The sequence below is a fragment of the Bactrocera oleae genome, chromosome 5, assembly GCF_042242935.1.
Source record: "Bactrocera oleae isolate idBacOlea1 chromosome 5, idBacOlea1, whole genome shotgun sequence".
Taxonomy (NCBI): domain Eukaryota; kingdom Metazoa; phylum Arthropoda; class Insecta; order Diptera; family Tephritidae; genus Bactrocera; species Bactrocera oleae.
In genome coordinates this window covers 33,774,441-33,800,080 of record NC_091539.1, presented here as the reverse complement: position 1 = coordinate 33,800,080, position 25,640 = coordinate 33,774,441, and the positions used below count along the sequence as shown (strand labels likewise).

Here is a 25,640-nt window from a genome sequence, read left to right as displayed (position 1 = left end):
CAATAAAGACGCAAAAATTAGATAAACTTAACACTAAAGCGTTAGGGATAAATGCAAAATAAACATACATATAGCATACGAAGAGCAAAACGAGGAGGCAGAAACTAGAAAAAATCGAAAATGAGAAGCGTTTGTTTGCAAAGCACACAGACTAAGGAAACAAAAATATTCTAAAGTGAATTTTCCACTAATTTGTAAAACAGAAAAACAAGAGAAACAAAACATAAGCAAAAGAAAAGAACAAAAACCAAAAGAAAACAAAAATATCGTTAGAAAGAGAGAGAGAGAGAAAGAGATAGATACGAGTAAAGTTAAAATCACTAATAAACCAACACAATATAGAAGTTAAGTCAATAATGTTAAATGTAATAGCGAAAGGATAATTATGAGATCGTAATAAAGCAGAATTAAATCAAATAATACTACTTAATTATAAAAACCACAATTGAACAAGCAAATCCACTTAGTTTTAAGCAGAATTCAAGTTTAGAAACAAACAAATTGGAATGTTTAAATGTGAATTGTCAAAAAAAGTAAACAAAAAAAAAACAAACAATCCAAGAAAACTGAAGGAACATTGCGTGCAGCAGAGAAACAAACGAAAACTAGGTCAAGAAACAGAGCACGCGAGAAGGCGTAAAATGTGAGAAGAGTGAAAACCAAAAAGCGTTGCAAAAATTTTTAATTTCATATTGAAATTATACAAGTAGTTTCTTTTACTTCCTCACTCTCGCATTGGCCACGACTGCATGCAATCGTACGAAAACAATCAAAGATGAATGCCAAACTAAATTCAAGCAAAAATACAACAAAAACACACACACATATATACACATAGAAAAATTGTGAAAGAAATGACAAACAACAACAAACCAGTTTCGATTTACTTTAAAAGCAAAGCAGGCGCATGCGGATGAAAAGCCGAAAAAATAAGCTGCAATGAAATTAAGAAAGCAACAAAACATAATAATTTGAACAAATGACTGCCCACAGATACAAAAAAAAAGACAAAAAACACGTTATTAAATAAAGTAAACTGCAAACATAAGAGAACACAATGTATTGTAGTTAATTGACTTTTCGTCACGTTTGTTACAAAAGAAACAACAAAACAGAGGTAAAAAAGTTAAAAAAAAAACAAATAAAAGCAAAAACACATTGATATTAGTTTAGTAACAACAACAAGTAACGTGCAATACGAATAAAATTGAAATCAAATTAAATGTAATAAATAAGAAAGGGCTAACCATAGACCCCAGTGTGCTAATAGTGGAATTAAATTGATAAAACAAAAACAAAATAAAACAAAAATAAAATAAAATAAAAAATTAATTAAATGCAACAAGGCAAATATTGAAGATGAGCAAAGAAAAACACTTTAAACTAACGTACCGTTTAAGAATAAATAAAATTGCATGTAATTTGAAGAAATTTTAACCACTGCAGTTTTATTTCACACAGCCAAAAAAAAGAATATAAATAATGTGTCACTTATAGCTACTTGCCTCTTTTTGAGCTTTAGAAAGTATTAACAGGTGTCTGCAATTCGCGTTGGAGAGTAGCCAATGGAACAAACTATATACGATGTTCAAACGAACAGACAGCATACTCTTTTATACGAATTCAACTCGTTAACTGCGTTGTTGCTTTTACATGTAATTTCTTTGACAAGAGAGCAGAAGTAGCGTAAAGAAATAGCGAATCGAAGAAAGCTAATGTTTCGAAATATTTTACATTTTTGTTTGCAATTTTTAAGGCCTGCGAAAGTAGGAATAGATCGCCAAATTGTTTGCACAACTTCATGAGAGGCTTTGATTCATATATTTCAGCATACGCCTGTGGATAAAGTAATTTTTCGTTTATATACCAAATCATAGAAAGCCCTCGTGTGTTTTCTAGTTTTTTCAACAGTTTTTCTTGAAAGCAACACTTGCATTAAAAATGTTCCAATGAATTTGTATATTTTAAGAACCGTTAAAATTGTAAAAGCATTCTAGATGATATTCGTCTTCTAAACACTTTTAATATGAAAATATGAAGCAGGAGATATTTGAATGGAGCTCACAGCAAAGCTGTTTACAAAAAAGTTAAAAGCATGTGCAGAATGTCATGTCATGTCATAATCACGGGAAGTCATTTTTTTAAAGCTATTGAAAATTCCACAAATATCTTCTAAAAAGTGGAATTTATTTCAAAATAATGTTTGAAAACTTGTATCTTATTTCATCAAGTTTCTGCATGGGACATTGTTCTCCCCCTTGGTTTATAAATTTTTTTGTTACACCAAGACCAGGGGTGTTAAGTTGCACGACCTCGTTGGAACCAAAGGCCGCCCACATCAACATGCTCCAATTCAATCACGAAAAAGTCATAAATCATGGCTATATAGAGTTCTCCATTGAGCATACCAAACCGTGACTTTTTTGGGGATGTAACGGCGCTTTAACAATGGTTTGGGGATTATCATCACTCCAATAAGACAATTTTATTTATTAACGTACCCAGTAAACCAAAAGTGAGCTTTATCACTGAACAAAATTTTCTTCTGAAAATCCGAATCGGTGGAGTTCTCGTTTTGGGCCTATTTACCGAGCATGCGACGCACTTGATGGTCGTTCGACTTCAATTCTTGCACGAGTTATATTTTGAAAATCCACAAACCCAGATCCTTTCGCAAAATCTTCCATATGGATAGGCACAGCTCATTTCAAAGTTTGTTCGAATTACAGACTCTGCTGGGTGATTATGTCGACCGAATATTAGACGCATTCGCTCGGACCATATCATTATCTTGGTAATACATTAGTACGATTTGCAAACGTTGTTCCGGAGTTAGTCTATTTATTATGAAATGGTGAACCGAGCTGGGTATAAAAAAGACAAACTCCGAAAAAAGTATTGCCTCATTGAAAACCACATGTCTAAAAAATATCCGTTAGATGTCAAATTTAAATTAATTTTAGAAGAAATTTATAACTAAATTAAGAAGGGAAATTCTTTAAGCAATGTTCTAACTTAAAACTAGTCCGGATATTAAAACCTGCTAAATTATATTTTCTTCTGACTTTCAAAGTATATTTTAGACCTTTTAGACTACTAATGTGAAATGGAAACTTGAAACATCAACTATTATTATTTTAAAAAAAATTTTTCCAATCGAACAATAAAATCTCTGGACGTTTTCTGTTTTCAAAGAATTTGCATTTTATATCATGGATGATTTGTTTTACAGAGAATGTTAATGAATATATTATTTTCATTATTCATTTACATTCTCTTTATTTATTTATTTTATTTTATTATTTTCATTATTCATTAAAATTCTTTTCGAATGTGCTCAATTCACATCTCTTATCATCTGTTCCCTGATGAATATATTTACGTTCTCTGTAAAGACACAAAGCGCTGAGAACGTATTTGTGCATATATGCGTATAAACAGAGAACGTGAACAGACAAAGTCTGTTTTATCAGAGAATTCATTAACATTCTCTGGTTGAACACTTGGGTAAATTTTCAGGACAGTTAATATTAAATTCGTTCACTAAACAGACAGGTTCACTTTGAGCAGAGAACGTATTCATTTACGTTCTCTGCTTTGAGTATGTGAAAATTGTGTACATACTGTATTTTATGAAAATACCATGATATATTTTTAAACTCCAATACTTTTTTGCATTTTATACAATATGACAACATATTATCTAGTTTCTAAATAATAAATAATTGTTCTCACAAAATTTGTTATATCTCTTCAAAGTGTGTCCATTGAAAAGGTTAAACTTGCTCTCTAACTAATCACTGCTAGATGTCGCTGTACAAAACAGTTTGATTTTAAGAATAAGACATTTGTTACCTATAATTATAATTATCAATTATGGAACCAACTCACATTTCTATGTAGGTAAGTGTGTATGTTAAGGAAAGATATCGTAACTTTCCAGTTATCGTATACTGCTCCTCAGTTGCCTACTCACTTCAAAATAACACTTCCTGGCCAAAGTTTAAAGTGAAGAATTTAAAAATTAACAGTGGTTTTGACAATTTCAACGTTAAAATTAGTAATTATCCCTAGAAAATTTTAACCTTCATTTTATTCGTAACATCTCCGAAGTTTTCTTTTAAATTTTAAGAGTTCTGTTGATAATGATAAATATCGGCCGGCTTAGAGTTCTGAGTTTCGGTGTAGGGTCTTTTGTTGGTGAAGGTTAGGATTTTACGCCGCATTTCCTGGTAGGTGTCTTAATTATACATATGTTAAACTAGACTTATAACGGGTGATTCAAGTAAAGGTACTTTTTTTCAATAGCCTTTTTTGACAGATAACGCGTAAATCGTGTCATTCTGTCATGTTATTTTTGTTCAGTGTTTTTTGGCATTTTATTACGCCTAAACAATTTTTTCAAATCGTTCAACTTTATTACGAAACTTCACGTCCTGTATAGAATGTGTTTCGCGCGCTTTGCTCAACTAATGGCCAACTTCATCGACCTACTGAGCGTACTTTTCGCAACACCATCACCCATCTTGAGACGCAGCATTCATAATGAAGAAAATATAGCGGCCGTAACTGAGAGTGTACACGAAGACCGTGGAGAGTCGATTCGACGCCGTTTGCAGCAGCTCGGAAAATTACAGCTTGCGCAAAAACTGAAGTCGCTCTACATCCCCAAGCGACATCCATTCGCTCTATAAGCTCTTGAAAAGTTCCAAGAAGATCCGACGTTTTCGAGCCAAGTTTTTTCATCGATGAGGCTAATTTCTGGCTCAATGGGTATGTAAACAAGCAAAATTGCCGCATTTGGGACGAAGACTAACCTGAATAGGTTCTTGGGCTGTCATTTCATCCAGAAAAAACAATGGTTTGGTGTGATTTGTGGGCCGGTGGAATTATCAGTCCATATTTCTTCAAAAGTGATGCCGGTGAGAACGGCATGTTATCGCACCATGATAACCGACTACCTGATGTCTGAAATTAAAACTGGTGATCTCGACGACATTTGGTTTCAATAAGACGGCGAAACTTCCCACACATCGCGTCACTCAATGGATTTATTGAGAGAATACTTCGATTAGCAGATAATTTCACGTTTGCGGCCGATCGATTGGCCATTAGACTTTTTCTTGTGGGATATGTAAGGTCTTAAGTCTATGCGGACAATTTCGCTTCGATTTAAGCCTTGGAGCAAAACATCACGCATGTGGTTCGCCAGTTATCAGTCAAAATGCTCGAACGAGTCATCAAAAATTGGACTCAACGGATGAACCATCTGAGACATAGCCGCGGACAACATTTGAAAGAGATAATCTTCAAAAAATATGTGCCAAAGAATTTTCTTTCGAATGATAATAAACATTCCCCGTTAAATTTTCATTTTCTTTGTTTTTTTCTTTAAAAGAGTAGGAAACCTCGAAATTGACCACCCTTTACACTTAAAAGATACAATATGTTTTCTCTGTTGTGGAAAACCTTTTCTCTAATGGGATCACAGTTAAAAAAAATTAAATACAGAACAAGGAGGATTCAGTCATCAAATTATAGAACTTAATTTCTGTTCGGGCAGCTTCTTGCGGAGAAAAGGACAGATATACAGATGGATATGGCTAAATCGACCGAGCTCGGTATGGTCATTTATTTCCAAGTATTTTTACTTTCTTCTGGGTATCAAAAATTTCGTGAAAAACTTAATATCGTATTCAGGGTTAGAAATATCTAAAGTGTGTATAAAATTTGGTGTGTTTTCGTTCTTGAAAGAGTAAGAGAGAATTAAGACTCTCTTCATTTGTTGTGACTTACAATATCCCCGCCGAACACATAAATAATCAACGGGCATATATAAGTAATAAATAATAATTTCTTATTTTTTATTTCCTTTAACAAAAAACTTACTAACGGCCAATGCTCATATGGGTAGGTCAAAAGCTTATTTTTTATTTTGCATAACCGTTCCGCTGGAAGCGGTTTCATTTGATTTTTAATGACCTCACCTCGTCGCATCGCTACTTGTCGGAGCAGACGAGTCAAGCACACCCCGTTAACCGGTGCTTCAGCTCACAAATTTCACTTAGTTATTTGCGTTAATATTTGAGCGCCGAGGCTTTGCTTGTTACATGAAAAACAAAAAAATTAAATAAAAATTTAGCTTGCAATAAAAATGCTAATTATCAAACGGTGAGGAAACTAAAAAGTATAACATAACGGCACGCGCGTCTCCGAGCAAGGTGCAACAGAGGTTACACTCTCGCATCTGCAGTGATCCAGTTATTTGCAAGTCCGTGCATACATTTAAATATAAATTCAATCGAATGACTGTCCGTCCATTTAAAACACGCCAAACACTCCAAAAGAACGGAACTTAAGAACTGCAACGGAATGCAGGCAAGAACATTGACTTTCCTTCTTTTGTATTTTTGACTCACTCTTACAACATTGTCATAAACTTTACAGCTTTTTAGAAACCACTTGCACGCTTTTTGCGCTTTTATGGCAGCTCGTATTATCCTGTCGAACGCCCAGCTAATTTTCTATCCGGCACTCAAAGTTAATCAGATTTCTGTGCGAGCCAACGGGCGATTGAATGCGGTGAGCACGGTGGCATTGGCCACACCGTTGCTGGCGACACGTGATGCGCAAGGAAGGCGCATAGTACAACGTCAGACGGTGGGTAGACAGCAGGTGGGGGTGCAACAGTCCCAACCCGTGGGCGGGCAACCGTTGCAACCAATTAAGGGACCAGAACTACAACAAGTCGAAGTGCCACAATTCCAGCAGTTCGGAGGACAAAAAGTAGCAAGAGGGCGAGCAAATGGAGCACCACCTCCAAATTTCCGAGGACAACAGTGGCAACGAGTTGAAGGAATTGGATCACAGCCTTCAATTTTCCAAGGACAACGGCAACAACAGCAGCGAGTAAGCCTACAACAATATCAACAGTTTCAAGCACAACAGCAGCAATTCAGTGGACAGGAGGTACACCAAGTAAGAATGCAACATTATGACTGGCCGGTGCAAAGCAGCCCACAAATAAATTTTAATACCGCAAATTGGCATCAATATGGCTGGCAGCCGACCAACTGGCATCACGTGGGAAAATAACTCTAAAAAAAATTATCATCAAGTGAATATGCCAACGTGTTTGTGGTGTTGTGAACAGGGTATATTAATTTTGCCACGAAGTTTGTAACATCCAAAAGAAAACGGCGGAGACCATATAAAGTATATATATAAATGATCACCTTGACGAGCTGAGTTGATTTAGCCATGTCCGTCTGTCCGTCCGTCTGTATATACGCGAACTAGTCCCTCAGTTTTTGAGATATCGATCTGAAATTTTGAACAAGTCTTTTTCTTACCAAGAAGCTGCTCATTTGTCGGAACAGCCGATATCGGACCACTATAGCATATAGCTGCCATATAAACTGAACAATCGGAATGAAGTGCTTGTATGGAAAACTCTTTCATTTTACGAGGTATCTTCACGAAATTTAGCATGGATTATTATTTAAAGCATTAATGTAATCTCCGAAGAAATTGAAAGAAATAATCTACCGAAATTCGGTATTGGTTTTTGTTAAATAAAGCTATGCAATCTCCAGAGAAATTGTATAGATCGGTTGACTATAGCATATAGCTGCCATATAAACTGAACGATCGAAATTAAATACTTGCATGGAAAACTTTTTCATTTGACGAGATATCATCACGAAATTTGGCATAGGTTATTGCTAGAAGTATTGCAATATCCGAAAAAATTGTACAGATCGGATCACTATAGCATATATCTGCCAGACAAACTGAACGATCGGAATCAAGTGCTTGCATGGAAAAATTGTTCATTAGATAAGATATCTTCACGAAATCCGGCATGGATTTCTCTCAATGGCATATAGCTGCCATACAAACTGACAATCTAAATTAAATTCTTATATGAAAAAAATTGTTTACGACAAGTTATCTTCACGAAATATGGCATGGATGATGATTGCCCAAGATATCGCTACAATCTTCGAACGAATTGTTCATATCAGACCACAGCTATAATAGAAACGGACCGATCAAAATAAATTTTTGTATGGAAGTTTTTAGTATGGATTATTGCTTAAGATATGACTTCAATCTTCGAACGAATTGTTAAGATCGGACCACTATAGCATACAGCTGTCATAGAAACTGACCGATCAAAATCAAGATCTTGTATGGGCAATTTTTTATACGACAAAATATATTCACAAAGTTTGGCATGACTTACTTTTTTCATTAAATAGAGAACCCATTTTTTCCGTATGTAATATAGTTTGTAATAGAAAATTAAACCCTTAAATTTTTCCAATATGGTAAATAGTGAGTAACATAACTAATCAATCTTCTCCAATATATTTACATTGTAATCACTTTACAAAAAATATATTATAAACAAATCAGATTAATTAATAATTTATACTGTCCAATTTGAGCTTTCAATAAAATTTTACTTATATCTGCCAAAAACTGTTTTGGTTGTGCCAAAAGTAAGGTATGACATGTAGCAATAAGTTGAAAATTGTGTTAAGAATGGATACATATGAGTAAGGAGCAAAAATATTATTTAATTAACCATAAAATAAACAAATCCCTAATTATTCAAGATATATTATTATTTATTAATAATAATAGAACACTAACTTTGAAAACATAATTATTCAGTTTTAAAACCCTAATTAACTGATGGGTAGGTACAAAACATTCTAGGTGGAATAACAGGTAGGAAATAAACATTGTTCGAAGCGTAGCTCAAAAGCATAACCTAGGTAAAAAAAACTTCGATAATGCCCCTTTTGTATTTAACGTCTTAATATTTCCACTAAAATTACTTGATGAAATTTGGCATGGATTATTGGCCACGGTAACAATAAAATAGCATAAGAAATTTTTCAGATTTGATTACTGCATCATATAGTTGCCATACAAACTGATCGACCTAAATAAATTTTGGTATGGAGGTAAGTAGACAATTGTGTTAAGAATATATACATAAGAGAAAGGCGAAATAATATTTTTAATACCCATAAAATAAATAAATCCCTAATAATTCAAGATATATTCTATTTATTAATAATAATTTTAAAACCCTAATTAACTGATGGGTAGGTACAAAACAAAACCTAGGTAGAAAGTAAACATAGTTCGTAGGGGAGGTAGAAAATATAACCTAGGTTAAAAAGAACCTCTACAATGCAACTTTTGTAATTAACGCCTTAACATTTCTTCGAAAATTACTTGATGATACCAAGAAGGGCAAAAGAGTTTGCAGATGTGAAGTCGGGCTCTAAAGCATTCAATAAATAGGGCAGCTTAAACTTTCAACAAGGCACACTTTCAAAACAACGAAAAAAATCCTTTTCAAATAATAAGATTTATTTTAAAAATATTATTATTTTTTAAGAAAAAGCATTATTTTAATTCTATTATAATTTTTCCGCTGTTTATTTTTAGTATATTTTTTATTTGTATAAATATCTTCTTAATTTATAAAAATGCGAAGAGTATCTAGACAATCACAGGAACAAAGACGTCGCAATGCTCTGAATCGAAGCCGACAACAATATAGTCAAAATTTGGAAAATAAAAGACAGAGGTACGACGACTATATTGCCGAATTACACAGCTCAAATTTGGAGTACCGCAATGAGGAGAGAACACGTGACAGTTCTGCACGTTCCACTAGACGACAGAACCTTCTTCACAGAGTAGCAGCATAATACAGTAGGTCATTCAAACAGACGTTTGAATCCAGAATATAGAGCAGCGGAGCGCAACACAATAGGACATTCGAACAGGCGCTTGGATCCGGAATATAGAACTGAAGAACAGGAACGCAACACCGCGGAATATTTAAATAGGAGAAACAATCCGGAATATAGAGCAGCGGAGCAGGAGTGCAGCACAATAGGACATTCGAACAGGCGCTTGGATCCGGAATATAGGACTGAAGAACAGGAACGCAACACCTCGGAACATTTAAATAGGAGAACCAATCCGGAATATAGAGCAGCAGAGCAGGAGCGTAACACAATGGAACGTTCTGTACGGCGTCAGAATGCAATAATAAGGGAAGAAGAGAGGCAACGAGATGCAGCATTGAGGAGAAGTCGTCGAGATGATCCAATAAGAAGACGTCGTGAGCAATTTTTAAATTCTTCTCAAAGAAGAGTGACCCGCCAGCAAACCAGGCAACAACTAGCAAACGAGCAGGAATCAACGTTGGAAAGAGTACAATTGCATAGATCGGATCCCGCAAATCGTCAGTTAGAAAGCGAGAGGCAAACCAGGAGGAATATAAGGAGACGTCGTGAACTTTCTCCTGATGCACAGCTAGAAGAACAAGAACGTCAACGTCGAGCTGCCAATATCTTTGATATGTACGCATTGTTGATAAAGAAAGGACCCACTGAATAATGAGTGTGCTGCGGTGGCACTTGGTTCCCTCATCAAGTGAAAAAACTAGAAAAATGTCAGACTTCAACAAAATTTGCGCGCTCAGAAGATGCTAGAAAAGTGTTTTATCTGTCATCAAAATTTCCGTCTTAGAACCAAAAGTACAACTTTTGCAACACATGCTATCGTATTGTTAGGAAGGCAAGATACCAAATATCTGCCTATCGGAAGGATTGGAGTTTCCTGATATTCCGGAATGCCTTCAGGATTTAACGTGTCTGGAAGAAAGACTGATATCACCGAGGATGAGGCAGAAGTAAGAAACCTTCTTAATGCCCGTCAGGAAAATGTACCGCTTGAAATGGAAAAGGATTAAAATCCAGGTGGTCAGGAGACTTTAATGGGCAATCAATCCGTTGAAAATCGATCCATTGAACGGGTTGCAATGGCACCAGGATCGATTCCGCCAAATGCTAAAATTATTACAAAACGGACTATTTGGAGAGAATTTGGTAGTCCGTTACTACTACAGAATTGAACTCCAGCATAGGGGATCACCACATTGTCATGGCATGTACTGGCTAAGTAACGCACCACAATTGGAAAGTGATGGAATCACCAACACAAATGATGTTGAAACATTCATCGATCGACACATCACAACCGATTGGGATGATTTGGACTTACTGGAATTCATTCAGTATCAAAAACACAGACATGGTCGAGCTTGCCTAAGAGACCTACATGGAAAACAAGTGTGCCGATTCAACATGCCATATCCGCCGATGCCACGGACAGAAATACTTTTCCCTTTGGAGAATGAGTAAGGCATTGAGCAACACAAAGCTCAATTCCAAAAAATACAGGAACTATTAACTCTAACGAATCTCCCAGAGGAAGAAATAACACGGTTGAATTGCTTCGAAATTTTTTTGGCGGAGCAAACAGGAGACATTAATGTTTTTCAAGAGCACAACAATACAGAGGAAGAGGCGGTTCGATAAATTAAACTCCCACCTCTAATATTAGAAGACCATTTACTGGCAATGGTGCAGTCACTTAACAGCAAACAGAGGGAATACTTTGCTCATGTAATGCACAATGTCAGTAAAAGGGAAATCGTCTTCGAATATGTCGGAGGCGGTGCTGGAGTGGGCAAGAGTCGGCTTATAACAACTTTATATCAGTCGTTGACATTGCGAGCTAATAGTGTACCAGGAACCAACCCCGAAACAGCCAAGGTGTTACTCTGCGCACCCACTGGCAAAGCAGCATTTGGAATTGGGGGCCTAACCCTGCATTCGGTTTTTTCACTCCCCGTCAACCAGTCTTCCGGCGATCTTCGACCACTAAATAGTGACACATTAAACACAATTCCTGCCAATCTCATAGACATTAGGCTTATTATAATAGACGAAATTTCAATGGTTGGAGCAAAGATGTTTGCATATTTAGATTGCAGGCTAAAGCAAATTTTCAGGAGAACCGCTTACTTTGGAGGCATACCAATTATCGTGTTTGGTGACTTAAAGCAGCTGTCGCCAGTAGGAGATCGATGGATATTTGCGCCGAATAGGAATGATCATTACAGTACAATTACAGGAACACCGCTTTGGGATCAATTTCGGTACTTTGAGCTCACTGAAATAATGAGCCAGCGTGAAGATCAATAATTTGCCATCGCTTTAAATAACATGTCAGAGGGAAATATGACACACGCTGACATCCAATTAATCAAAAGCAGGGAAAAGACCTCTAATGAGATACCGAACGAAGCCATCCATCTATTTTATTCAAATGCTGGAGCAAATGATTTTAATTTAACTAAACAACGAGGAGTTCATTTCGACTGCGAAGGATACAATTAAGTAAAGTTCCCTAACAGAACGCAGCAGGGCAAACATTTTAGAAGCTGTAAAGTCTTTTAAGCCATCGGAAACACAAGGAAAGCTTTATACATTGCAGCTCAAGACTTCGATCAAATATATGGTGACAGTCAACATAAGCATAAGTGATGGTCTCGTCAATGGTGCTACGGGGGAACTAATGCAGGTTGATTCCGAATCACATAGATCTGAAAGTTCAGTGGTGCGACTATGGACAAAATTCGCAGAATCAAGAGTTGGAAGCTTTGCACGTTCCAAGCGGCCTCACAGTCGCAATGCAGATTGGACACCAATCATGAGCGTGGTCCGATCATTCCAATACAAGAGAAATTAGCAAATAACCATAGAACGTAGACAGTTCCCCGTCACTCCAGCTGAAGCCATCACGATACATAAAAGTCAGGGTGGAACATACACACAAGTTGCTGTTCATCTAGAGTGTAGAGTTAGCAGATCAGCTTTATATGTAGGATGTAGCAGAGCAACAAGTGCCAATGGATTATATATAATCGGGACATTTTACAATTAAAACTCAACTTAATAGATTGAAGGCAGAAGGAGCATGCTTCACAACGCCTAGATATTTATTATCAAAATATAAGGAGCCTAAACAAGCATATTGAAAATATTAGATCAGACAAGCTGATTTGTTCTGCTGATATTCTGTGCTTTGCCGAGACATGGGCCTTACCTCAAGATCATCACGACGACGCCCTGCCAACGGTTCAACAGTTTCCATATCACTTGTGTACAGGAACCCCCGCTATAGACTTCCGAAATTTAGAAACCAAGGGGAAAATAATGTGCGTCAGATAACTGAACAGTATAATGGACCGTCAGTAGTCCTTGGTGACTATAACATATGTCACCTAACAGCAACTGATGATTTGGAGGCTCGATTGCAACTGTTAGGATTTCAATCTTCATTGGCTAAGGTCGCCACAACAAAACAGGAAACATCAATAGATTGGGTATGGACAAACATGGATTCTGCAATGACCTCATGTATCACATATGAAACACCATATTGAAATATTTTTAAGCTTTAGAAAATAGATATATTATATATATAGATATATGTTAGATTCAATATTATTAAATTTAAGTTTGTATTATAATATAAAGTGTAAGTCATAAATGTAATTATTTTAATTTATATATCATATAAAAAAGTATTATAGAATAATAAATATTAGTATATGTTATATATTAATTAATGTGAATAATCAATCTTAAAAATTTAATATATTAATGTGAATAATCAATCTTAAATAAAGCTTAAAAAATTAAAAATTATGTAAATGTCTGAAAGATCTATTTACCTAAATAACTAACCTTAATTCGAATAGAAGATTGTTTATAGCAAAGAACCTGGCTAGAAAGAACTGGCAAAATGCTTTCCGTTGGGTGCAAACCGTGGGAAGTCACGTTTTCAAATGTAGTCATACATAGAGTAGTTACTAAAAGAAATGCACCTGTGAAGGGTATTATAGCTTCGGCGCAGCCAAAGATAACGTTTTCTCTTGTTTTACTTAATCTTCGCTATCAAAAAAAAATTTTCGCCCGTCATCGAAGACAAATTCATTTGCCGCCATCTTTTGTACGGCATTTCACGAAGATTTCTTTCAATCATCAACCATATAATGGTCAGGGTACCTAACTCCTCTCTGTAAGGATTTAGATTCAGTTGTTAAGCGCTTTCTTAAGCAAACAAGATTTCATACATTTTAATGTATATTGTAAGAGACAATAGTCAAATTTGCAAAATGCTCGTTATTATGACATCAACAAATAAGTGATAAACTAATGCGTAACTTCGATACTCGTAGGTTGAGTATTAAGTAGTATGTAATTAAATACAATAATTTTTTAGAAAATTTTAATTTTGTATTTGGGTTTAAATTAGGTTAATTTAAGGTCTAAATTTTGTGCCGATATAATTTGTCAATACAAAAGAAGGTAAAAAAGTACAGATAAAGTAGGATAAATACTTCTCCTGCCTGAGAAAGACTTTTTTGGTAATTGGTAGAAAGTTATTCTTGTTCATAAAATGTTAGTTATTTTCGCTTGTTGTTGTAACTTTTAAGCGTTTTAAATAAAAATTTTTAAATTATATTTAACCTGGCCCGCGACTCGTGAAAATAACTGCACGAACAGTGACACCCGTACTCTGTGACTTGAATATTTTACATTAGGTTGTATCAAATAAAAAAAAAAACTTTTTTTTATCAAAATTAAAATTTAATCAAATAATGGAATCTGATGGTTGTATTGTACGATTGAGTATTGAACTGCATTGAAATAAAACTGGGTAGTAGATCTCATAAATTCGGATATTATTGTTTTGATGTTAGAATGAGAATTTTTACTGTTTTCCGTAAGCTGATTGATAGCTCACTTTAATAAAAACTTGAATCTTAGAGACCATTATCATTAAAATAAAATTTTTCGATTCCTCAACCTTGCGGTAGAAACTCAAGACATTGATGTATTTTGAAATATATGAGCAAACTTTAGTGCGTTTTGATGGCCTCCATATGGTTTAAAATTCTTCAGGTAATCAATGAATGAAACTTGGTTTTTCAAGAGAATAATGAGACAATCAACGCTGAAGTTTGAAATATAGAAAGTCATTTTGTGGATTTGTAATTTCTGCGCGACCAGTGGAAAGCAATTTATATGAATGCAATAGTGTTGCAGATAATTTAGAGCAGGGCCGACGATTTTACTATCAGCAAGAGAAAAATCACGGAAGCAACCTACATGAAGAAGAAGATGAAAATTGCAGTAACGAAGAAATTGAATTCCAAAGAAATCGTTTTGATTTCTATGGTTTCTTCATAATATGAAAGAAAATGAACTCAAGGCAGCTGCAAAATAGTATTCCGTTGATGTATCTGATAAGTTGTCCAATGAAGCTTTTCACCGATGACACGTATACGATGCAAATTTTGAAATCCGTCTTACTCCATACAACTTATTGAATGCCATCAATGCTCGAAAATTAGGAAGACTTTTTCCAAATATTTGCACTTTACCCGTTTCTGTTTCAAGTGGTGAACGTTCGTTTATTGCTTTAGCAAGGGTTAAAATATATTCAGCGACTATGCTCATCACAGGCCAGGATTTCAGAACTAGCTACACTGCGCCTAGTTGCAGAATTAGCCAAAAAGTTGGATTTCCAGACTATTATCGACGTATTCACTGCCGCCGAAGCTCGAAAATCTCACTTCTAAGTTCCAAATAATTGAAGATTGGAGGATTTTAAGCTGCAAAACTTAATCATAATAGTCAACAGATTTCAAAAGAACCGTTTTTTCATTAATTACATCGATAAATAAATGTTTGAATGATATGTTTCTGCCTTCTTATTAACTTTAAAGTCTTGCTCCTTATATTCATAAATATAATCAAATAGAAGCTCGTGATCTCGGCGACATATGGTTTCAACAAGACGGCGCCACTTCCCACACATCGCGTCACTCAATGGATTTAGTGAGAGAACACTTCGGTGAGCAGATAATTGCACATTTTGGGCCGATCGATTGGCCACCAAGATCGTGTGATATCACACCGGTACACACAGTAACGGTAGTTACCGGTCGAAATGCTCGAACGAGTCATTAAAAATTGGACTCAACGGATGAACCATCTGAGACGTAGCCGCGGCCAACATTTGAAGGAGATAATCTTAAAAAAATAAATGCCAAAGAATTTTCTGTGTTATTTTCTTTAAAAAAATAGGGAACCTTGAAATGATTCACTCCTTATATTCCGGTATAATATGAAAAAGTTTTTTGGCAGAAAGTCTACGTATGTATGAACTGATTTATACAATAATAATACAGATTTGTTCCACCCTGTATAGAGACGGGACCAGTAATGAGAGCATAATCCACTAATCCGTATTTGTCTTATTCGTCAAAAGCATTGAAGTAGAAAGTGGGAAGATAGTTAATAAAATTTATGAAGTACTAGAGGACCCCGTTTACGCATTGCTGTGGCTAAGGTATACATTTATTATAAACTATTCAATACAGCAAAATTGTAATTATAAATAAAAACGAAAACATTATTTCCGGTGTAAGAATCCACGGGGTTATAATACCTGCGAATTTGAAAATGATTTATACAAATTTTCTTCGATTTGTTATTAAGCCCAAATAAACATAAGATATAGGATGTTGAATTTTGTATTTTATTAATTTTATATTCAAGTTTGTAACAAATGAGTAATTTTCAAAGTTGAGATAATGAAAGAGGGTAGATCATTACTAATTTTTAACAATAGAAATTTCTAGTTTTTAATAATGAACATTTTCAAATTTATTTTCAAGATGAAAATTTCCATTAAATTTTCCAGCCAAAATTTGCTACAATTAATTTCCTGTAATTCTTTTGATTTGATTGACATTACGCTGAATAATAATTGGTGAACCAAATTTCAACCGAAAATTATGTGATATCATTCTGGGTATCTCTAGATAATTTATGTTTTCATTTTCATCAACAACATTAGCAAATGATTTGAAATACATCTGGTTACTGAGCCAGTTATTATCCAAACAATTTATTTATACTTCCAGGAAAATAGTCTCAATTAATCGATTCTTTGGTTCTATTCTACTATTCCCAATATCTAGCAATTGTATTATTTTTGAGGGTGAATCAGTTTGCAATTGTTCGTACATACTTATGGTCAATTGAAGTGCTTCAAAACTTCACCATAAGAACGATTGCTTAAACATTCGTTGATTTCATTGGCTTGAGAAAAGCGAAGAATGACCGGGCGACTGACGGTGTTAAGGTATCACCAACGAAAAATAATCGTTGTTGTTTAAATAAATGCATTGTTCTGTGCAATTCTTCGAGAATATTAGTGAGACATTATGCAAGTTAACTAAAGTCAAGACTCTCGACACCGGCACCAATCATTCAGTAAACATTGCGTCGAATGATAATAAAATTAAAGAAAACTATGTTAAGCTTTGGTAACTAGGTTAAGTTATCAATAAGTCAGTTATACTTTGCAAAGAAGACTGAATACTTCGGCCAGCTCCATTAATAAATAAGTAAAGCAAATTTAATTCAAATCTTTTACTGACTTATATTACTTCCGCCTGAATTTTCACTCTTCTCAAACTATTATTTTTTGTTTTTAACACTTAAGAAATTTTTTATTGAATCTGCATACACAATTAAAGTCTAACGATAACATTTAGAATCTTAGTAACTACTGAATTGCTGCTTTAGTCATTGATAGTAATGGACGATAGATAGAAAGTTCTCATCAAACGACTGCCAGATCCTTTCTCTCAAAACGTGTTTTACTAGCTGGGCAGGATATTACGATGATGGATAGCAATACTTTTTCAAAAAGCTTGGAAAGAACGGGCAAAAGCTAACTAGTCGATATGATGACGGCAGTGTTGCGTCTTTTCTGGGTTTGGCTATTATGATAATCTGCAATTTTTTTCACGTTTTCGGAAAATATCCAAACTTCAGAATGGCACTAAACAGTAGAGACAAGAAATTGAAAGCAATATTTAGTAACTCTATCAACATTTGCGATGTTATGTGCTCGTATTTAGACGACTTCTTTTTTATTTAACGTTTTTGTTATGACTTTTATCTCAGATGAAGTTGTACACAATTTGGGAACAGTTATCAGTGCATTATGGGGCAGTGATTCAATCGAGAAACCGTTTTCTGTATCTTCTTTATAACAGGCCCAAGCACCGGTTATTGTCTGAGCGGTCTTTCAAGTTTTAATGATGGCTTATGGTAAGAAAGTTAAGTTAGTTTAGTTTAGTGCGCTGCTTCTTCACCTCTTGATGCTTTTCTCATTTTTTTGTCAGCAGCTTTAAATTTTAATTTAGATGATGAGGTTCGATTACTTTGCCATTCTCGGCGCAGTTTTCGGTTTTCGATTATAAGACGTTCAATTAGGCAGTTAGTGGTTCGTATTGTACTTCGGAGACTAGTTGAATAAGTTAATATTGTCCCTTATATCCATTTCACCTACTACTTCAGTTTCCACTTGCATGTGCGTGCTAAGATATTTCTTGTACTTGTACGTAAGCCAATCTGTTCTGGGCGTTGTTAGGCAAAATGGTTTCACAACAACATTTGGTTGTTCGAATAATTTGATCATGTTATAGAGAAGCGTGGTGGGCAATAAATGGCAGAAATTAATAGATTTTTTTCGATTTTTGAGACAGACTGAAGTTGCTTGCTTATATGGTAAGGTCTTTCATCGGATTTTAGGAAATGATGTTTTAGCCAATTTCGAATGAGAATAAGTGTACCCCCATGCGCCTTATACTATGTTCGCACCGACATTCGTGTTTTCATAGACAAAAGAGGTTTTCACGCGAAAACTTGTGTTTTCATCCAAACAAAATCTGTCAAACGAAAACACGTTTTCGCTGAAAACCCCTTGAAAACTTACATTCCACTCATTATAATCGGTGCCTGCTCTAGTTTAATCGATATTATTAGAAGACATAATGCCAGTTGACAATTTGTTTACGTTCCATAATTGGCCTAAACGTACCCTACAAGAAACTGCTGATGGGTTCACCAATACACTCACATTTGATATTTTATTTTTATATTTTCATATTTATTATATTTTTTGTTAATTATATTATCTACTGAGCAAAAGAATTTTTCACTTCTGGTAGCGTTTCAGTCATAACTGACAATTTTCAGCTATTATGGATTTATGGTCAGCAATGACTCAGAAAAAGCAAAACAAACAAACAAAAAGAAAACAAGGTTCTTAAGAAAATGATAGAAGCTTTGTTCTGCGCGCTGACAAAATTTTTTCAGCTATGACTGTCATATTACCCATCAGATGACCGTCACTGTTCTTGTAGGGTACATAACAAATGTAAACAAATAGATGTGTGAACTGTCAATAAAAACTTATCGAAAACACACAATGTGGTGTCAGAACGACTTTGGTTCCACAATCCACAAATTGTGTTTTTAAGAGGATTTCAATTAGGTGCGAACATAGTATTATCATCCGGATGGTTTGTGCCGTAGAACTCGTTCAATGCGTTTCAGCTAGTAACATAACGTCAACTTCCTGTTCTATTAAAAACTTACTAAGTTCCGCCTTGTGTAAGCCAATGCCCTTTGCATCATCCTTATACATCTGTTATACATCATTTACTAAAGCAAGCAATCTCAAATTGTAATTGAGCTTTTTAGCAACACTGCAGCCGCTATTTTTTATACTCTCGCAACTTCACCTAACGGTTGTTTGTATCACCTAAAACTAATCGAGTTAGATATAGGGTAATATATTATATATATAAATGATCAGGAGGAAGAGACGAGTTAAAATCCGGGTGACTGTCTGTCCGTGCAAGCTGTAACTTGAGTAAAAATTGAGATATCTTCATGAAACTTGGTGCACATGTTTCTTGGTACCGTAAGACGGTTGGTATTGCAGATGAGATTAGGGAGGGGCATCTGCAGTAAAAAAAAATGTTTAAAGTGGGCGTGGTTCCGTCCCTAATAGGTTTAATTTGCATATCTCCTAAGCCGCTAAAGCTATAATAACCAAATTCACTGGGAGAAAATATTTTTAGCACCTCTATTGACGGTGTGAAAATGGGTGAAATCGGGTGGCAAACCCGCCCACTCCCCATATAACGGTACTGTTAAAAAATACTAAAAGCGCGATAAATCAAGCACTAAACACGCCAGAGACATTAAATTTTATCTCTGGGATGGTATGAGATGACTTTATAGCTAAATCGGACTACAAGCACGCTTATTTCCCATATAACACCATTTTCAATTCCATCTGATTCTTTCACTTTCCACTATGCATATCAAGCAACAATGATTACATCGGGGTAAAACTTTGCGTGAATAATACGTTTAAAGTATGCCACCTTGTGACCAAATATTGTCTAAATCGAACCAAAACTGTTCAAGCCCCTAAGTACTAAATATGTGGACCCCAGTGCCTATAGTTGACCTTCTACCGAAAATATCAGTCAATCCATAAAGAAATCTCAATCGAGTATACCATTTGACTTTGCGAGAGTATAAAATGTTCGGTTACATCCGAACTTAGCCCTTCCTTACTTGTTTATGTTACATATTGCATTTGGTTTGTCATGGATGCCTGTGCCTCGTTCGCCCATAACCTAGCAAAGTAGCCGCATTGTCTTGGCGATGCAACTGCAATGCGATTTTCTGTTTCACATAGTGCGTCCTAAAAACCCGCCTTGTTCAGTAGCAGCAATCAGCATAATTCATATACATATAAATACAAAAATTGCTGTACTCTTGCAGTAGCTATGTGTTATTATTATTGTTATAAATTTTTTTTTTTGTTTGAAGTAAGAAAATATTCAAATGATTCGTATATGAATTTTATAAATTTATTTATAAATTATTTATAAATTGTCTTGAAAAAGAGATAAAAAGAAAGTATACTATGTCCATCCCCTACCTTCCTACCAATGGCCAGCCAAGTCGGTTCAGCCGTTCTTAAGTTATAAATAGTGTAATTAACACGATTTTGTTATATATATATATTAAATATATAATATATAATATTATATCTATATATTGGGTTAGCAACTTAGCAATTGCGGATTTCACTCGTAGATGGCTTCAGTTGAATTTTTAGGTTTGCTGGCGTAGTCCAAATGTAAAACACATTTTGTTATTTGATAGTTGGCAATTCAGCTGTCAATCAGTAAAAAAAAGTTTTTTAATCGGTTGCGTAGTTTTCGTTTGGCGTTCGTTGAAAAATGGAAGATGAAAAGGAACATTTTCGTCATATTTTGCTTTTTTTCGCAAAGGGAAACACGCATCGCAGGCTCACAAAAAGTTGTGTGCTGGTTATGGCGACGAAGCCATAAAAGAACGGCAATGTCAAAATTGGTTTGCCAAATTTCGTTCTGGTGATTTTTCACTCAAAGATGAAAAACGCTCTGATCGTCCAGTTGAGGTTGATGACGACCTAATCCAAGCAATAATCGATTCGGATGGTCATAGTACAACACGAGAGATTGCAGATAAGCTTCAGGTATCACATACATTCATTGAAAATCACTTAAAACAACTTGGCTATGTTCAAAAACTCGATACATGGGTTCCTCACGAACTGAAAGAAACGCATTTAACGCAACGCATTAACAGCTGCGATTTGCTAAAGAAACGTAATGAAAAGTATCCTTTTTTTAAAACGAATGATAACTGGGGATGAAATGGGTTGTTTACAACAATATCAAGCGAAAAAGATCGTGGAGTAGGCCAGGTGAACCAGCTCAAACAACATCAAAAGCTGGTATTCATCAAACGATGGTTTTGTTTTCAGTTTGGTGGGATTATAAAGGAATTGTCTACTTTGAACTCTTGCCACCCAACCGAACGATCAATTCTGTTGTCTACATTGAACAACTAACGAAATTAAACAATGCAGTTGAAGAAAAGCGGCCCGAATTGATAAATCGAAAAGGTGTTGTATTCCATCATGACAATGCAAGGCCACACATATCTTTGGTTACTCGGCAAAAGCTATTGGAGCTTGGTTGGTATGTTTTGCCACATCCACCATATAGCCCTGACCTTGCACCATCGGATTACTTTATGTTTCGATCTTTACAATACTCCTTGAATGGCAAAAATTTCCATAATGATGATGATGTCAAATCGTACCTGATTCAGTTTTTTGCTATAATAAGAAAAACCAGAAGTTTTATTTTTTTATTTTATATTATATATGCATTCCTTTATTTCTGGTATTTTATTAAATATTTCCTATTCTTGTTAAAATCATATTTCAGATAAATTTTTTAATGTACTCTTTTTAATACGCTTTTATTAGCTTGGGTTGAAGGTATGTAATGGAATCTAAGAGCTAAATTTTCCCCGGTTTCCAGAAGTCTGATCAACTTGAAACTTAGCAGACGTGTCAAGGACCGATGGCAATGCAATAATTTAATAACAGATTCCCATTACTTTAAAGGTGAGGGTAACCCCCCTAAATGCTCTTATGTCTCCTAAATTTAGATAGAAAGCTTAGAACAGCTTAGGGGAGGAAACTTTCAGTAAATATAAATTGTGACAAATAAAATTGACAATTATTCTTATAACTGTACTGTATGTATCTCATTAAATCAAATCGTTAAATAAAAGATTTTGATTGCTCATTTCCAACAAAGCCTTTATTAATTTTACACATATACTTGTATACAGATCCTTCAACTATTGCACAAATATTTTTATTTTGTTTCCAATAAAACTTATTTCTTCAGGAGTGTGGAGATGACTGGAGCAGAGTAGGCAGCAGGAGCGACTGCGGCAAAACGGGCGAATGGTGCACTGTACACAGCAGGAGCAGCAACTTGCGAGTAAGTGGCCACAGCTGGGGCAGAGTAAGCGGCGTGTGAATAGGTGGAAACGGCAGGTGCGGCATAAGCGCTGTAGGCATAGGGAGAGGCGGCGTAGGTGGCTACTGTGGGTACAGCTGAGTAAGTCAAAGGTGCCACGATGCCGGGGTTAGCTTGGGCGACGGCGAAAAGGAGAGCTAAGCAGATGAGGAACTAGAAGTAGACCGAGGCAGAAATAAGTTAAGTAAACTTTAACATACATACACATATAATACTATATCTTAGATTTTCTTTATAAAAGCACTTATATTTTGAAAATTTAAATATCCTTGTCACTTACTTTCATTTTTAAATTTGTTTAGATTCTTGATTGCTTTACGACGAATGTCTGTAAACTGATGCTGATTTGCGAAATTCAAACACTATTTATGTATAGTTGCGATTTTTGGCTCAAATCAATTGGGCAATAACCACCTACGCAGCGAAATGGTTTTGTAATTGGCGTTTGCGCATACATGCATACGTACATTCATACACACATATGACCATGAATTCCAAAAACAGAAAATCTTTTAGATAATTATATTTAACAATTAATGCTTTTTAAACCGGTACACGTTAAAGCCCATTTGTTGACTTTTACTTCCGGCTTCTGTTAATACGTATGTCAAAATCATGAAAAAACCTGTTTATAAGTTTATTGTTGTATTTCTATTCGAACTTTATTGAAATCTGAATTATCACTGTCACCATTTAACCATCAAACCATTAAAAGCAAGAAATGATAATTTACGTTAATTATCCATTATTTATGTGATTTCATACCGCAGTGCACACCTAGCGATATAGGTACTTATACTCCTATGAACACACTTCCGGAACTAGAATATTTCAATTCGTTATATCTACCTTTATTTGACTTATTTAAGAGCAGCTGTATATGAAGGTGTGTATGTTTATAGTTCTCCGATTTTATTAAATTGAAAATTTCGTTAATTTGAGCAATGTTGTTTAAATACTCCTATTTTATTCCGCTAAAGATTTTTTAATTTAAAGAAATTGTATTTGCTTTCTCCCATAGGCATGACTTAAAGACCCTGAAAATTATGCTTTATATACAAACTAATATGTTAGCAATATGTGATAACGATGAGCACACTAAGTGCCTAGGTAATTCCTAAAATTTAGAACCTTAATGACATGAGAAGATAGAGCATTACCGGAAAGTCCTACATACTACTTTTAATTCTAACCGATATTATATTATGTATTACAGATGTATTATTGAAATAAAATTAATACTTTGTTTCTCTCAAAAACCAAAAAGATATCGAAAACAATAAAAAACGTTGTTTCAAAGGTATTTCTTATAGCATAAAATGGTATACAAATATCATTATATTGATTCGGATCGTTCAGTTTGTATGGCAGCTATATGATATAATGATCCGATCTGAACAATTTCTTGGGAAATTTCAACATTGCCTTAGGCAATAGCCCATGCAAAAGTTCTTGAAGACATCTCATGAAACTAAAAAGTGTTCCATACAAGAGCTTAAATTGGATTAGTCAGTCGATGTTTGGACTCGGCGATTTCTATTATGTGATCGATTTTTCCGATAATTGGTCTTCCAGAGCGTGGTGCATTTTTGACATCGAATTTACCGGAACGGAATCGGTAAAACCAAAATTGCGCACGGTTGGCTGTTACAGTATCAGGACTATAAACGCTATTCACATTTTCAGCCGCCTGGCTTGCGTTTTCGGCCTTATCGAAGAAAAACTGTAAAATATAGCTATTTTCTCGTTGATAGTGCGCTCAAAAAAAACTGAATCAACCAATCACAAAACTGTCAGCAAAGTTTTTTTAGTACGATGTCATCTCTTTAACGCCATCTAGCGAGATACAGATAAATAACGCCATATATTGGAAAGATGTATTTCTTTTTACTACACTTAATATTTTAGAGGGTTTTCGACGTTACCTTCGCGGTGTTACAAATTACATAGCCAACTATCCGAAAACGCAGAAACTACAGAAAACAAGCTAATTCATTATGAAACCAACCCAACAATCCAGGCAGTTGGAAACAATAGAGCAGTTGTACCTACTCACAACTACTGTGGTAAGCAAGCAAGATGTGTCAAATGTGCAGGAAAACATAAGACAATAGAGTGTCAAAAAACATCATCACCATCAACCAAAATGTTGCAGCTGTGGTGAGGCTCATTCTGGAAACTACAGAGGATGCATAGTTGCAAAGGAACTGCAAAAAATTCGTGACCAAAGAACCGGTACAAAGAAAAAATACCCGCATGCTAAAAAACTCGGTTGACAAAGATGCAAAAACCCTGTCAAAAAACACAACACGCCAACCAATTTCTTAAAATAAAGCCTCAGCAGCAAATGGGCACACTTATTCGCAAATTCTAAATGAGAATACTATTCAAGTGATGCTAGCATTTTTCAAAAAAATTTAAAAAAACTTCAAAATATAATGAGTTTACTAATACACTTGAAAAGGGGCTTTATAAGGTCGAAAAAGCAGTAAAATAAATAAATAAAATTCTAAACAACTATGCTATGTAACCCAAACGGTATTATACTCAACCGAATAATTATGTACGCGGAGGAGCTGCCATTATAATAAGACGCAATATTAGACATCATCAACGAAGAAAACCGTGTATCTACATAATAATTTCAAGCAATAACTTTAACAATAGATAGCGACAACAACTTGTCCCTTACAGCGGCTTACAGGCCTCCAAGACCTCTAATAAAATGCAATAGGTATCTAGATTAATAGGTGCTGATCATAATGTGAAAGATACTCAAGGCATATAACCACAAAGGGCAGGGAGTTATTGAAAGCTCCATCTGACAAAAGTTGTCTTAACAAAGTAAGTATGTAAAAACTTACCAGTAAGATAAAGGCAGTTAAATATATAACTCCCTGCTATTATCTATCTA

The 25,640-nt window shown here is 35.0% G+C and overlaps 1 protein-coding gene across 1 annotated transcript in view; it reads left to right on the top strand.

The window, feature by feature from the left end:
- Positions 1 to 22,895, top strand: part of mmd (disintegrin and metalloproteinase domain-containing protein mind-meld) — a 509,673-nt gene extending 486,778 nt beyond the window's left edge. The window contains exon 24 of the mRNA XM_036371745.2: positions 22,592 to 22,895. Within this exon, the coding sequence (XP_036227638.2) occupies positions 22,592 to 22,619 (28 nt within the window). The 3' untranslated portion in view covers positions 22,620 to 22,895. The remainder of the gene's footprint in view (positions 1 to 22,591) is intronic.
- Positions 22,896 to 25,640: the final 2,745 nt, after the last annotated feature.